The sequence below is a fragment of the Eptesicus fuscus genome, chromosome 6 (assembly GCF_027574615.1).
Source record: "Eptesicus fuscus isolate TK198812 chromosome 6, DD_ASM_mEF_20220401, whole genome shotgun sequence".
NCBI lineage: Eukaryota > Metazoa > Chordata > Mammalia > Chiroptera > Vespertilionidae > Eptesicus > Eptesicus fuscus.
In genome coordinates this window covers 19,217,346-19,233,635 of record NC_072478.1, presented here as the reverse complement: position 1 = coordinate 19,233,635, position 16,290 = coordinate 19,217,346, and the positions used below count along the sequence as shown (strand labels likewise).

Genomic DNA, 16,290 nt, shown 5'->3' with positions numbered 1-16,290 from the left:
CTGAAACAAACCCGGGACCCTTCAGTCCTCAGGGCGGCGCTCTATCCATGGAGCCAAACTGGCTAGGGCTGTTTTCAGACATTTTAATATCCCCTGGAGCAAAGTCATCTCTGTTTGGGAACCACTACCCCAGATCTCAAAACTGGAAGTGTCCTGACTGATTCCAATCATAACTCTGGAGGAGCGAGGAAGACTTGGTTGGAAAGTTTGTAAGGAGGAAATTCTGACCTAGGGGAGTTGGCTGAAGGCAACCACCCCTAACTGTTCCTTGACCTTTTCAAACAAGTCTGTGTACGTGCAGACCCTCAGGTGTTTGCTGGAATCTTTACTTCTTAATTGTTTGAAGTATTACATATGTCTCCTTTTTTCCTGATCAACACCCCCCCCCAGCCGCTCCCACCTTCCAAGAAAAGCCCCCATCACCCCAGTGTCCTTGTCCATTGGTTATGCTAATATGCATGCATACAAGTCCTTGGTTGATCCCTTACCCCCGCCCACACCCTGCCTTTTTTCTGAGGTCAGACAGTTTGTTCAGTGTTTCTTTGTCTCTGGATCTAATTTTGTTCCTCAGTTTATGTTGTTCATTGTATCTCACACTAGAGGATCGGTGCAGGAAATTTGTACATGGGTAGGGTCCCTAGGCCTGGCAGGTGATCAGGGCCAATTTGGGCCTTCTGGCTGCTGGCCAGGGCCTTCCTTCCCCAGCTGCCAGCTACCGGCCAGGGCCTTCCTTCATTCTTTACCAACCACTGGTGGTCAGCATATGTCATAGCAAGGAATTGAACTCCTGGTCTCCCAGTCGAACTCCCGAGGGGACACTTTGCATATTAGCCTTTTATATATATAGATATGAGTGAGATCATGTGATATTTATCTTTCTCTGACTAGGTTATTTCACTTAGCATAATGGTCTCCAATTCAACCCATGCTGTTGCAAAAGGAAAGAACTGCTTCTTTTTTACAGCAGCATAGTATTCCATTGTTTGGATGTACCTCTGTTTTCTAATCCACTCATCTGCTGATGGGCACTTAGGCTGTTTCCAAATCTTAACTGTTGTAAATTGTGCTGCTATGAACATAGGGGTGCATATATCCCTTCTGATTGGTGTTTCTGATTTCTTGGGATATATTCCTAGAGGTGGGATTACTGGGTCAAATAGGAGCTCCATTTTTAACTTTCTGAGGAAATTCCATACTGTTTTCCACAGTTGTTGCACCACTCTGCATTCCTACCAGCAGTCATGAGGGTTCCCATTTCTCCAGCACTTGTCATTTGTTGATTTGTTGATGATAGCCATTCTGACAGGTGTGAGATGGTGCCTCATTGTTGTTTTGATTTGCATTTCTTGAATGATTAGTGACTTTGAGCATGTTTTCATATGTCTCTAGGCCATTTGTATGGCCTCTTTCAATAAGTGTCTATTTAGATCCTTTGCCCATTTTTTATTGCATTGTTTAGTTTACTGGAATCTTTATTCTTAATCTTTAGGTGTCCTTGCTTAAAGGACACTGCAGACACATGTCCTCCCAAGAATAATTACCCTACTGATTTTATATAATAATTAAATGTTATCCTAAACTGCTGTTACAATAAAAGCCTGTAGAGGCAGGTGACCGAGGCTATCTGGTTCCTATAGATAGGCAGTCCTTTAGCCCTCTCTTTCACAGCAATCATGTGTCAGAGTAAACATTGATCCATTGCTCAGGGTCTGCTGTTCAGGCACGGCAAAACTCCATCTCTTTATTGGCTTTTACCTTTGAGCACAACATTAAATCCCACTGTTGTCCCCTATGTTGACCCAGGATGTCATAGTTCAATTTCCAGTGAAGGCACATGCCCAGTTTGTAGTCTCAATCCCTGGTAGTGGGTGTACAGGAGAATCGCCAGAGGAGGCATGTAGAAGATCCCCGTAGAGAATCATCATTGATATTTCTCTCTTCCTCGCCCATCCTCTCTGAAATAAATTTAAAAATATATATATATATAAATATATATATATAATAGCCTAAGTGACAATTATGCTGTTGAACCAGTAGCTATGACACGCACTGACCACCAGAGGGCAGATGCTAAGTGCACAGGCATGGAAACATGGAACAGACTGATGACTCTCAGAGGGAAGAGGGGAGGTGGAGGGCAGGAAGAGATTAACCAAAGATCTTATATGCATACTAGAGGCCTATTGCATGGATCCATGAACAGGTAGGGTCCCTCAGCCTGGCCTGTGGGGATCAGGCCAAATTCGTGCTCCAGGCCTCCGACATTCCTCTAGGGGTCCTGGATTTGCAGGCGGGCACAGGCCAGGGTGAGAGATCCCACAGGTGCGCAAATCGGTGCACCGGGTCTCTAGTCTTCTATACTAATAAAATCATAATATGCTAATTAGACCAGTCAGCCAAAAGAACTTCTGAATGTCCTTTTAGACAAAGCCATGGGGGCAGAGGCAGAGGTAGTTGGGGTGATCAGGCAGGCAGGGGAACAGATAGGGGGCGATCAAGCTGGCAGAGGATGACAGTTAGGGGGTGATCAGTCCAGTGGGGGTAGGCAATTAGGGGTGATCAGGCCTGCAGAGGGAGACGGGGTGATCAGTCTGGCACGGGGGGTGGGGGGCAGTTAGGGGCAATCAGGTCAGCATGCAGAGGCGGTTAGGGGTGACCTGGCTAGCAGGTAGAGGTGGTTAGGGGCAATCCGGCAGGCTGGCAGGTGAGCGGTTAGGAGCAGTGGTCCTGGATTGAGAGAGGGATGACTGACTGCCGGCAGTCAGACATTCCCCAAGGAGTCCTGGATTGGAGATGGTATAGGCCGGGCTAAGGGACCCCTTCCCCTCCCCATGTACAAATTTTGTGCACCAGGCCTCTAGTATATATTTACAATGAAATCTAGCTGAGTCCCACTTCTATTTTAGAGAAGGTAGTTTATAAATGTACTACCCCACAAAATGCATTTTTGCAAAACATCCATTTGGCAATAGTTATAATGTGCTCCCCTGGGTTATGGTGCATAAAATCTAAATGTATCTCTTATATTTAATATACATTTTATAGTATAATAAACAATTTCTAATTGTTTTGGCTAAACCATCATGAAGCCAACAAATATCTCCCTTTTCTTAAACAGGGAAAAAGTAATTTTCTAGATATATCAGTGGTTGTGTCCCCACCATAAATCAATGCTTTGAAAACCCAAAGACAAGTCAGACAAATTTGTCAGTATTAGACTTTTTTCAAATACAGTTTACTTTCAGTATTATTTTGTTTTGGGTTCAGGTGTACAAAATAGTGGTTAGAATGTCATATACTTTACCTAGTGTGTCCCCCTCTGATATTTCAGTCCCAAACTGACCTCATACATAGTTATTGCAATATTATTGACTATATTCCCTTTGTTGTACTTTATATTCCTAAGACTACTTTGTTGTTGTTGTTCATCCTGAGGATATTGTCCCATTGATTTTTAGAGTGAGTGAAAGGGAGGGGGAGAGACTGAGAAAGAGAAACATCCATGTGAGAGAGACGCATGTATTAGTTGTCTCCAGCACGCATGCCGGCCAGGAGCTGGGATCAAACCTGGAAAGAAGTCCCGTGCAATTGGCCAGAAATCAAACTCGGGACCTTTCAGTCCTTGGACCAAGGATCTATCAAATGAGACAAGCCAGCCAGTTTCCCCATGACTATTTAATAATTACCAATTTTCTCTTTTCATCCCTTTACCATTTAATCCCAGTTCCCCAACCTGCTCTGCCCTCTGGCAACCACCAGACTGTTCTCTTTGTCTATGAGTCTGTTGGAATTTTTTTTCTTTATTTTGCTCTTTATATTGGATAAATATGTGAAATCATATGGCATTTGTCTTTCTCTGACTGAATTATTTCACTGAGCATCATACCCTCTAGTTTTATCCATTCAGAAACTTTAACTCAGAATTGACATGAGGTTGTGGGAGGCATAGACTTCAGGAAAGCAGGGCATTTAATAAAGGACTAATAACAACTGCACTCACATGACTTATTACATAGTCACCTAGGTACCAGGATGGGTAGGAAAAATTTCCATTCTGTCAGGGTAGTGTCCCCCAGGGGAATCCTCTGCTTAGAGGTTAGAGTAACAAGAAGTAAGAGTGCCTAATGAGCAGACACAGAGCACGTAAATAGCAGCTCTACCGCCGACCCTCACCATGTGCAACCTTTGGTTGGAAGGAACTTGGTCGTTTTTTTTTTTTTTTTTTTTTTTTGCAGTCCTAAATCCGTCTGGGAGACCAATGCCTGACGCCTTGATGTCTTGTCTGGGACAGAGCTCTGGTCTGCATCATCAACCATCCAGGCAAGGATTTGGACCTCCACATGGAAAGGTTCTTCTCAGAATTCCCATCCAGGTGAGTCCCAGAGCCCAACAGACATGGCAGGAGAGGATCAGAGAGACTGAAAGCCAAGAACGTATACACAAAGTCACCACAGAACCATTCAAACATAGCCCAGGTACCAGTGACCACTGTGGTTGTCAGCTGGCTTTACGAATACATTAATGTATTTATTCATGATGCTCAAAGGAAAGTGAACACTGCACTCAGAAATGTAAGTTCCAATGTTGACAATTAAATGATATTAATAGCAGACAAATTAAGAAAGGGCATTGGAGGTGTAGAGTCCTTCCAGCAGAAGTAGACCATAAGTTCAAGGACTTCATCCATTAACAGGAATAGACAAATAGGTTATTAGCTATGGAGTAATATATATTGATGTGAGAGCATTTTTTAAATTTTAAGATTGGGCATATTAGACTATGTTTCTATATGGGTGAGAAAGATCCAGACCCAGGAAGGAGGCAAATGCACCTTTGCAATCACAGTGCATGAGACATACATTTCTCAGTATGTTCTCTCACCTTGGCTATTCACATTTAAAAATTTTTTATTTGGTAGGGGAAAATGAGTAAGATAATGAGTTTCACGTTGTACTTATTTAATTACCTATAAGAATGAGTAATGAAATTTGTTGGTTTGTAAGCCATTTTAAGTCTGTGTTAAAATTTGTTTGTGCAAGTTATTTTCTTTACTTGTTTATTAATTTATTTTAAATTAAAGTATAGATGGCAACCAATATAACGTTCACTGTGTTATACCAGATAGTTTGTTACTTTTGAATAGTGTAAACAAAGTTGTTTCATTTTTTATGTAAGTATAGTTTGTATACAATATTAAACTAGTTTCGGGTATACAACATATTGATTCAACATTTATATACATTACAATGTGATTGCCACACCAAGTCGAGTAATCATCGGTCACTGTGCAGACTTATCACAATATTGTTGGCTATATTCTTTTTTTTTAAATTTCTTTATTGATTAAGGTGTCACATATTTGTCCTCATCCCCCCATTCCCATCCCACACCCCTCCCCATGGATGCTCCAACCCCCTGTTGAACTTAACCATTGGTTAGGCTCATATGCATGCACACAAGTCCTTTGGTTGATCTCTTCCCCCTCCCCCACCCTCCCCTATCCTCCCTCTGAGGCCCGATAGTCCGATCGATGCCTCCTTGTTTCTGGTTCTGTTCTTGTTCATCAGTCTATGTTGTTCATCATTTCCCCTAGATGAGCGAGATCATGTGTCACTAGAGATATACTTATAAGAACTGAATGTGAGATGAGCAATAATAGTTATGCTGACAGGCAAATGAATCAGTCTGTAGTGAGTTTCTTTCTGGACCAACAGTTCTTTTGAGACCCAATATCAATGTCCACCAGTTCCTTATGTGTACATGTCAGCACTGACCCCTCAGCTCTGGATGGTGGACAAATGGTGGTAATGCAGGTCCGACTCCCTCTGGTTTGGTCTCGGCCGGACCCAGGGGCACGGCTTCACCCGGACTCAGGGGCACGTGGCCTCACCCGGATCCAGGGGCACACGGCCTCACCCGGACCCGGGACCCAGCCTCACCCGGATCCAGGGGCACACGGCCTCACCCGGACCCGGGTTCCAGCTTCACCCAGACCCAGGGGTGCATGGCCTCACCCGGACCCAGGGGCACGTGGCCTCACCCAGACCCAGGGGCACGTGGCCTCTCCCAGACTGTTGGCTATATTCTTATTCAATTTTTTGATTGGACTCTTTCTAAGAAGAATTGGAGATTTTTACACAAACTGACTGTTTTTCATTTAGTTTTTACATGTATTATAAAAGGTTGTGGAGAATGAATAATGTTCATTAGTTTTGTGTGGTCCAAACAGTCAGTCCTACAGTGTTACCTCCATTTCTTTAATAATTTTTTAAATTGAAGAATAATTGACATAACACATTTTATTAGTTTCAGGAGTACCATGTAATGATTCTGTATTTGTGTATATTGCATTATGACCTCCACAGTATGTCTAGTTAACATCTGTCACAACAATAGCTACATTTTTTTCTTGTCATAAGAACAATTAAAATATACACTCTAGCTACTTCCAAGTACACAAAATAGTATTATTAACTGTACTCGCCATGTTACACCACAAACATTCCTTTTTTAAATTTTTTCTTAATGAAAGAACTGAGTAATACACAAGAATTTTTCATGCATCTTCAAGTGGAAAAGAAAATTTTAATGAGAAATGGAACTAGAGATATTCTAAAGGAGACCAGACATACAAAATACAGAAATTAGTTCCTTGATTCCAAAATATAGAAGGTAGCTTTTATGCTAGGTTACTAACGCTTGCTTGTTGGGAAATTAGTCATGTTACTTTTCCTATATCCTGGTAGTCACCTTCATCACATGGAACTAAGGAATGTCACAGAATTTTCAGAATTTCTTCTTCTGGGATTATCAGAGAAACCAGAATTGCAATCACTCATATTTGGGCTTTTCCTCTCCATCTACCTGATCACTGTGTTGGGAAACCTTCTCATCACCCTGGCCATCAGCTCAGACTCCCACCTCCACACACCCATGTACTTCTTCCTCTCCAACCTGTCCTTGGTAGACATCTGTTTCACCTCCACCACCGTCCCAAAGATGCTGTGGAACATCCAGACACTAAGCAAAGCCATAACCTATGGAGGCTGCATCACACAGATGTATTTTTTCGTACTATTTGCAGGACTGGACAACGCCTTGCTGACCGTGATGGCCTATGACAGGTATGTGGCCATCTGCCACCCCCTGCACTACATGGTCATCATGAACCCTCGGCTCTGTGGACTGTTAGTTCTGGTGCCCTGGATCATAAGTGCCCTGCATTCCTTGTTACAATGCTTAATGGTGTTGCGACTATCTTTCTATTCAGATTTGGAAATTCCCCACTTTTTCTGTGAACTCAATCAGATGGTCCAACTTGCCTATTCCAACACCTTTCTTAATAACATGGTGATGTATTTTGGAGCTGTGCTCCTGGGTGGTGGTCCCTTCGTTTGTATCCTTTACTCTTACTCTAAGATAGTTGTCTCCATATGTAGAATCCCATCAGCTCAGGGGAAGTATAAGGCATTTTCTACCTGTGTGTCTCACCTCTTGGTTGTCTCCCTTTTTTATGGAACAAGCCTAGGAGTGTACCTCAGCTCTGCTGCTACCCAAAGCTCACACTCAAGTGCAACAGCCTCAGTGATGTACACCGTGCTCACACCCATGCTGAACCCTTTCATCTACAGTCTCAGGAACAAGGACATAAAGAGGGCTCTGAAAAGATTTCTTGGGAGGGCAATTATGAAAGGACCAATTGTCCTAGGGCTGAAGAAATGCACATGATAGCTGGACTCAAAGTCTCAGAGCCAGATGTCGTGATTTTTACATCTGGTTGTGGAAGTAGAATGCACTCTTTCTGCTCCTTTCATGAATTTTCTTTTTTTATGATTTCTATATAATTTAATTGTATAGCTTTATCAATTTCTTGATGTTGTGATATCTGACACCTTTTCCATGGTGGTTTGTCTTTTCTCCCAAATGATTCCCAACCTTGGATGAAATATTTGGAAATTCCCATTTATCTTGAAGTTACATGGATTTCTTAAGAACATTTTTTAATGAAATTTATCATACTAATTTTTCTTTCATTTTACTAAAAAAAAAACCCACAAATTGTACTACTTCAATTGAAATAAACTGTACCTGGTAACCAAAGCCACTTATATAATTTCATAGGAGAGGAAAATATAAGAGCTCAGATTAACCCTGTTCGTACTCCATTTCTTCATATATCACTACCATAACTGCTCTTTCTGAAAATGTAGACTTTAACAGACAGTGTGTGTTATAAGAGCTCATTGGTTTCTCTTCCTTCGTTAGGACCCTGTATCTTATTTAGCTTAGTGTCCTTATTCTTACCATAGTCACTGAAAATCAAATACATGTCTCCAATTCTAGTCAATGTTGGAACACAAATATCTAGAAATTGTTTGACATAATATGCTCTTAGGGTCAGAGATGACTTTAAGTATGAGGAAGCAAAACTTTAAGTCATACATTTCTGACTATGAAAACTATTTTTTCATGGTATATGTTTACTTATTGTTGTATGTAAGGTCAGTGTTCATATGTAAAGGGATTTATTATTTTGATGTTTTGCTTGTCATAATGATGCTTTCTGTTGACCTATCTTCTTGCTTCCACTGTGATTCCCTCTATAGTTCTAAATGAAGCATCTCACCCTACTCTATTGTCATAACCACTTAAAGGTTAGGGAATTAACCATATCATTCATTATGTATACTAATATGTGATCTATAGATATGTCATATATGTATACCAAAGGATGACACACTAGGAAGCTTGGATTCCTGTCCAGTTCTGTGACTATGTCATAAGTTTTGCACAAACATGCATATTCTTTCAACCTTTTCTGGTTACTTGCAAGGGAACCTCAATGGAGATACCTTTTAATGCAGTTATCTGAAATAAACTTCCATCACAAAGTAATCATGAATGTTACCTTCAAATATCTGTACAAATGCCTACAATGGGGAAAAGCATATGATTATAATTGATCTCAGTTTTGTTTGCTTTTATTATTGCATCAGACTGCTGTTGCTATATAATAAGCCATCCTAAAAGGACTTGTTTGACTATAATGACTTCATAATCAAATGGGATTGTATGGTGGGACATTGTTCTGATCTATTATTCTGGGCTCATCATGAGTCGCTTCGCTATGTTTCTAAACCTCTTTCATGATGTTTTGTGCATCTGTATTGCACTTCTTTCTTCAATCAATGTGTGATATTTAGTACATATATATGTGTGTTTGTGCTGATCTTACAGTTTATGTAAAAATAGTTTGTCAAATGTGAATTGCCTTAACTTAAATCACAGCTCCCATATTTATATATGAAGCCTTGCTTTCTTCCCAGTTATAAGATCTATTCACCACCACTGTCCTGTGTGATGCAGCTACCTGTGCTCTTGATCTGACATGGGTTATCAATCACTAGAATTTTTAATTCTAACTAATTTATTGAAGTATAATTGCATAAAACAAACTGCAAACATTTTAAATATACAATTTGCTGAACTAAAGAAGCCATATATAAATTAAGAATATATAGTGGGTATATGTAATTTGAGATGATGCACAATAAGCTTTAATTGCATTATGTTACTGTCAAAAATGTACTCCACATGTCTTCAGTTTTCTTCTTTCTGAAGATAATGTGGAATAATAAACCTTACTTCAAACAGATGCTGCAAGGGATAAATAAAATGTTAAAAATACTTTGTTGAGTCCAAAGAAAATGTTCAAGCGTGAGCAGTGTGTGTATGTGTGTGCACTTGTATATATATTTCATGTACACACTAACACATATATATGTACATACACACATGCTCATTCATAATCCCATCTATTATTGTGAAATAAACCTTGAGAGAAATTTGAAGAATATATAAATAAAAAAGAAATGTGTGAATTAACATGAAATAGAAAAAAATAGAAAATTTGACACAGATTTAAAGTGAAATGTGTGACCTTAATTTTAATGAATTATTTTTTCTATCTTAATGCCTGAAAGGCCACAAGGTCAGAACCACATTTACATTTGCATGATGGGAATTTTTTTATACCATCTATGGGGCCAATAGCTTTAAATTAGCTCTAATTTTTTCTATATAATGTGGGATTTCAACCCAAAATACCTTTGCCCAAGGGAAGCTAGCTGAATGATTTGCAAGGCTTAACTTCAGTTCCTTCTAACAATATCTTACTGGATAAATGATTATATCAGTTTCGCATTGCTATTGTAGCAAATTACCACACTAGTGGCTTAAAACAAAACATTCCCTATCTTAAAGTTCCAGAGAGCAGATGCCTGAAATGGGTAATAAAGGGCTTAGAACAAAAGGACTGCTGGGCTTGGATTTTCTGAGTGATCCAGGGTAGAATGAAATCCCTTTCCAATCCCATTCCAAAACCTTTCCTATTCTCAATTCCTATTCCAGATTATAGAGGCCACCTGCATTCCTTGGCCCATGGCCCTTCCTCCATCTTCAATACCAGCAACATAGCATCTTCAAATGTCTCTCTGACTCCAATTCTTCTACTTCTTTCCATACTTAGAGGCTCATTGAGATGACACTAGTTCAACCTGGGTAATCTGAGCTAATCTCCTTAGCTAAAAATTTTATTTCTACTATTTTAGTAAGCCTGTTCTGTGAGATAACACATTCCAAGGTTCTCCGAATTAGGATTGTGACATCTTTTGAGGCCCTTATTCTGCCTACTATAAAGCCTTTTCCAGGTATAAATTATTTGATGTCACCAGAATCCCTAATATAAAATAATCAAACACAGAATTTATCCTCCTCTTAAGAGTGAGAGAAAAACTTGTCTTTCAAAATTACATACACAGAAGATTCCTGGTGGAGAAGACCTAAAATTACCTACACCAGACTCCGACACACAGCCACAGCCCACCTACTCCAAGTGTGGTCCACAGACCAAGAGAACCTGCAGCATCAACATCACCTGGGAGCTTGTCAGAAATGCAGTCTCTGGGCCCTGTGGAGATTTGATCAATTAGAATTTGCATTTGAGCTAGAAACTTTGGTGATCTGTTTGCCTTAAAATGAAGAGGTGCTGGTCTAGAATAGGTGTTCACACCTTTTCACTATTGATACTTGGAGCTGCATAACTATTCCTGCTGGGTGCTGTCCTGTGAATTGTTGGTGTTTCCCAGGCTCCCTTCAGACATTACAATATCCCCAGGGACAAAGTCATCTCTGTTTGAGAACCACTGCCCCAGAATCTCAGAACTGGAAGTGTCCTGACTGGTTCCAATCAAAACCCCTTCCCTTTCTTGGCTTATACCTCTGAGCACAACATTAAATCCCTCTTTGCCCCATTTCTGTACTGGAGAAGGTAGTTTACTAGTATAGATGTACTACCTCACAAAATGCATGTCGGTAAAACATACATTTGCCAGTTGTTATAATGTGCTAAGCTGGGTTATGGTGCATAACATCTAAATGTATCCCTTATATTTAATAAACATTTTATAGTGAGGGACTAAATGGCAGTTCCTAACTTGTGCTATATCTATGAAATTCCTAATTGTTCTGTCATGAAACCAAATAGCATAGAGCCCAAGGTTTTATACGAAAGGAACAAATATCCCCCATTTCTTAAAGAAGGAAATAGTCATTTTCTAAAAATATCAGGGATTGTGTCCCCACCAAAAATCTATGCTTTGAAGACCCAAAGACCAGTCAGACAAATTTCTCAGTATCAGACTTGTTTCAAATACTGTTAACTTCCAATATTTTTTTTATTAGTTGCAGGAGCACAACATAGTGCTTAGACAATCATATACTTTACAAAGTGTTACCCTGATATTTTCAGTATCCAACTGGCCACATAAATAGTCATTACCATATTATTGACTATACTAGAAATTCGTGCATGGGGGGGAGGGGTGTCCCTCAGCCCACCTACACCCTCTCCAATCTGGGACCCCTAGAGGGATGTCCGACTGCCCCGTTTAGGCCCGATCCTGATCGGGCAGTCGGACATCCCTCTCATGATCCAGGACTGCTGGCTCCCAACCACTTGCCTGCCTGCCTGCCTGATTGCCCCTAACTACTTCTGCCTGCCAGCCTGATAACCCCCTAACCACTCCCATGCCATCCTGATCAATGCCTAACTGCTCCCCTGCTGGCCTGGTCACCCTTAACTGTCCTCCCCTGCAGGCCTGGTCTCCCCTAACTACCCTCCTCTGCCAGCCCGGTCACCCCTAACTGCCCTCCCCTGCTTGTCTGGTCCCCCCTAACTGCCCTCCCTTGCAGGCCTGGTCCCTCCCAACTGCCCTCTCCTGCTGGCTTGATCACCAACAACTATACAGGATTTTCTATGCTGTACTATACAGCCTATGACTATTTTGTAACTACCAATTGTACTTCTTAATCCCTTCTTCTCCTAGTTTCCCAAGCCCCTTCTCATCTGGCAACTACCAGTCCTCTCCCTATGTCTATGAGTGTGTTTCAATTTTGTTTTCTTTCTTTGGATTCAACATATATGTGAAATTACATGGTATTTGTCTTTCACTGAGCATAATACCCTCGAGGTCCATTTATCTAGAAATTTTGACTGAGAGTTAAGATGAGGTGCTGGAAGATGTAGATGTCAGGAAGCAGGGCATTTAATGAAGGACTAATCACAACTGCACTCACCTGGCTTATTACTTAGTCTCCTGGGAACAGAGAATCAGCAGGAACAGTTTCCATTCTGTCCAGACCAGTGTGCCCAGGGGAATCCTGTGCTTACAGGTAAGAGTTACAAGAAGTAAGAGTGCCTAATGAGCAGACCAAGAGCATGTAAATCACAACTCTACTGCAGACCCTCAGCATGTGCAACCTTTGGTTGGAAGGAACGTGGTGGTTGCTTTTGAAGTCCTAAATCTGTCTGGGAGACCAATGCTTGACTCCTTGTTGTCTTGTCTGGGACAGAGCTCTGGTCTGCATCACCAACCATCCAGGCAAGAATTTGGACCTTCACAGGGAAACCTTCCTCTCAGAGTTCCCATGCAGGTGAGTCCCAGAGCCCAACAGACATGGCAGGAGAGGATCAGAGACATAGGAAGCCAAGAACTTGTACCTGAAGTTACCTTAGAACATAGTCCAGGTACCTGTAATCACTGTGATTGTTGGCTGGCTTTACTAATGCATTAATGTATTTATTCATGATGCTCAAAGGAAAGTGACACTGCAGTCAGAAATGCAGATGCCAATGTTGACAAATAAATGGTACTAATAGAAGACAAATTAAGAAAGGGCATTGGAGGTATAAAGTCCTTCCAGTAGAAGTAGAACATCAGTTCAAGGACTTTATCAACTAACAGGAATAGACAAACAGGTTATGAACTGTGGAGGAATATACATTGATGTGAGAGCCTTTTTAAAATTGTATGATGGGGCATATTAGACTATGTTTCCATACATGAGAGAAAGGTCCAGACAAAGGAAAGCTGCAAATACACCCTTGCAAACACAGTGCATGAGACATACATTTCACAGTGTGTTCCCTCACCTTGGTGGTGGTCCCCTTGTTGGTATCCTTTACTATCCTTATATTTACTTGGTAGATGAAAAAGAGTAAGGTCATGAGATTCACTTTGTAATTATTTCATTACCTATAAGAATAAAATTTGTGGGTTTGTAAGCCATTTAGAGTATTATTTAAAATTGTCTGCATTAAGTTTTGGCTTTACTTGATTAATTAATTTATTTTAACTTAAAATATAGTTGACATCCAATATAATTGTCACTATATTATACAATTGAAAGTTCTTTACTTTTGATAGTGTTATCAAAGTGTTTTTATTCTGTTTTTGTTTGTTTAAGTATAGTTTGTATACAATATTGTATTAGTTTCAGGTGTACACTATAGTGATTCAACATTAATATACATTAGAAATGTAATTGCTACACCAAGTCTAGTAATCATCTGTCACCTTTCAGACTATCACAATATTGTTTATTATATTTTCTTATTCTATTTTTTTATTGGATTCTTCCTAACAAAGTAATGGAGTGTGTTAAACAAACAGATTTCCATTTCGTTCTTTTATATATGTATAAATGTCCTGTGGAGAAAGAATGAAGTTCATAAATTTCATGTGGTCTATTCTGTAAGTCAGTCCTACTTGATCTTTTCCTTTTGCTTTAAAAAAGTTTTAATTAAAGTATAATTGACATAAACATTATTTTAGTTTCAGGAGAACAACACAATGATTCTGTATTTGCACATATTGCAATATATCCTCCACAATGTCCACTTCACATCTGTCACCACACATAGTTACAATTTTTTTTCTTGTGATAAGGACAATTAAAATCTACACTCTAGCCATATTCAAACACATAATACAGTATTATTAACTATAGTCAGAGTGCTGAGCCTACATGTATTGCTTTCTTACTTTTATTTTTCGCACTGAAAGAATCGAGTTAAGAACCAAGAATTCTTCATGTGCCTTCTCATGGAAAAGGAAATTCTAGTGAGAAATGGCACTAGGGATGTCCTAAAGGATACCATGCCATACACCAAATTGGAAAATTAATTCCTTAATTCTACAATATAGATGGCAGCTTTTATACTTTGTTACTAATGCTTGTTTTGGGAAATGTCACTTTTCCTATATCCTGGTAGTCACCTCCACCACATGGAACTAAGGAATGTTACAGTATTTTCAGAATTTCTCCTTCTGGGATTATCAGAGGAACCAGCACTGCAGCCCCTCATATTTGGGCTTTTCCTCTCCATGTACCTGACCACTGTGTTGGGAAACCTGCTCATCATCCTGGCCGTCAGCTCAGACTCCCACCTCCACACACCCATGTACTTCTTCCTCTCCAACCTGTCCTTGGTAGACATCTGTTTCACCTCCACCACCATCCCAAAGATGCTGTGGAACATCCAGAAACAAAACAGAGCCATAACCTATGGAGGCTGCATCACCCAGATGTATTTTTTCCTACTATTTGCGGGACTGGACAACTTCCTCCTGACTGTGATGGCCTATGACCGGTTTGTGGCCATCTGCCACCCCCTGCACTACATGGTCATCATGAACCCTCGGCTCTGTGGACTGCTGGTTCTGGGGTCCTGGATTATGAGTGTATTGCATTCCCTGTTACAATGCTTAGTGGTGTTGAGACTAACCTTCTGTCCAGACCTGGAAATCCCCCACTTTTTTTGTGAAATCAAACAGATGGTCCAACTCGCCTGTTCTGACACCTTTCTTAATACCATGGTGATGTATTTTGGAATTGTGCTCTTGGGTGGTGGTCCCCTTGTTGGTATCCTTTACTCTTACTCTAAGATAGTGTCCTCCATATGTAGAATTCCATCAGCTCAGGGGAAGTATAAAGCATTTTCTACGTGTGTGTCTCACCTCTCGGTTGTCTCCTTGTTTTATGGTACAAGCCTAGAAGTGTACCTCAGCTCTGCTGTTACCCAGAGCTCAAGTGCAACAGCCTCAGTGATGTACACCGTGCTCACACCCATGCTGAACCCCTTCATCTACAGTCTCAGGAACAAAGACATAAAACGGGCTCTCAAAAGACTTGTTGTGATAGTAGCTATAAAAGTACCAATTGTTCTAGGGCTGAGGAAATGCACATGATAGCTGGACTCAAAGCCTCAGAGCCAGATATTGTGGATGTAGAATTTACTCTCTCTGTTTATTCCTAGAGTTTCTGTTTCTCTGATTTCTATACAATTTAATTCAATCTCTTTATGAATTTTTTTACTTTCTGATATCTAACAGCTTTTCCTATGTCATTTTCTCCTCTCCCAAGTTGATTCCCAACCTTGGATGAAATATTTGGAAATTCCCATTTATCTCATGAGACTACATGGATTTCGTAAGAACAATTTCTTTTGAAATGCAATCTATCATACTGAGTAATTTTTCTTTCATTTTACTAAAAGAAAAATCATGAGTTGTACTACTTATATGAAATAAATGCATTTAGTAACCAAAGCCATTTGTATCATTTCATAGGAGAGAAAAATATAAGAGCACAGTTTAACCCCTTTTATACATCATTTCTTCATATATCACTACCATACCTGCTCTTTCTGAAAATGCAGACTTTAACATAGTGTTTGTTGTACAAGGTCATCTGGCTGTGTTCCCTCATTAGGATCCTGTATTTTATTTCACTTGGTGTCCACATTCTTATAATAGTCATTATTATACTGATAATCAAGCCCATATCTCTAATTCTGTCCTAATTGTTTGACATAATATGTCCTTAGAGTCAGAGATGACTTTAAATATAAGGAAGCAAAAACTTTAGGCATACATTGATTACAATGCA

At 40.1% G+C, this 16,290-nt stretch overlaps 2 protein-coding genes across 2 annotated transcripts; both read left to right on the top strand.

Moving 5' to 3' along the window:
- The first annotated feature begins 6,759 nt into the window (after window positions 1–6,759).
- Window positions 6,760–7,728, top strand: LOC103300953 (olfactory receptor-like protein OLF4). Its single transcript, XM_008157881.2, has one exon. It carries the CDS (start codon window positions 6,760–6,762, stop codon window positions 7,726–7,728), a length of 969 nt encoding a protein of 322 aa, XP_008156103.2.
- A 6,899-nt stretch (window positions 7,729–14,627) lies between these two features.
- LOC103300952 (olfactory receptor 7A10-like) lies at window positions 14,628–15,590 on the top strand. The gene has a single exon (XM_054718322.1). The coding sequence runs from the start codon at window positions 14,628–14,630 to the stop codon at window positions 15,588–15,590; it is 963 nt and encodes a 320-aa protein (XP_054574297.1).
- The last annotated feature ends 700 nt before the right edge of the window (window positions 15,591–16,290 follow it).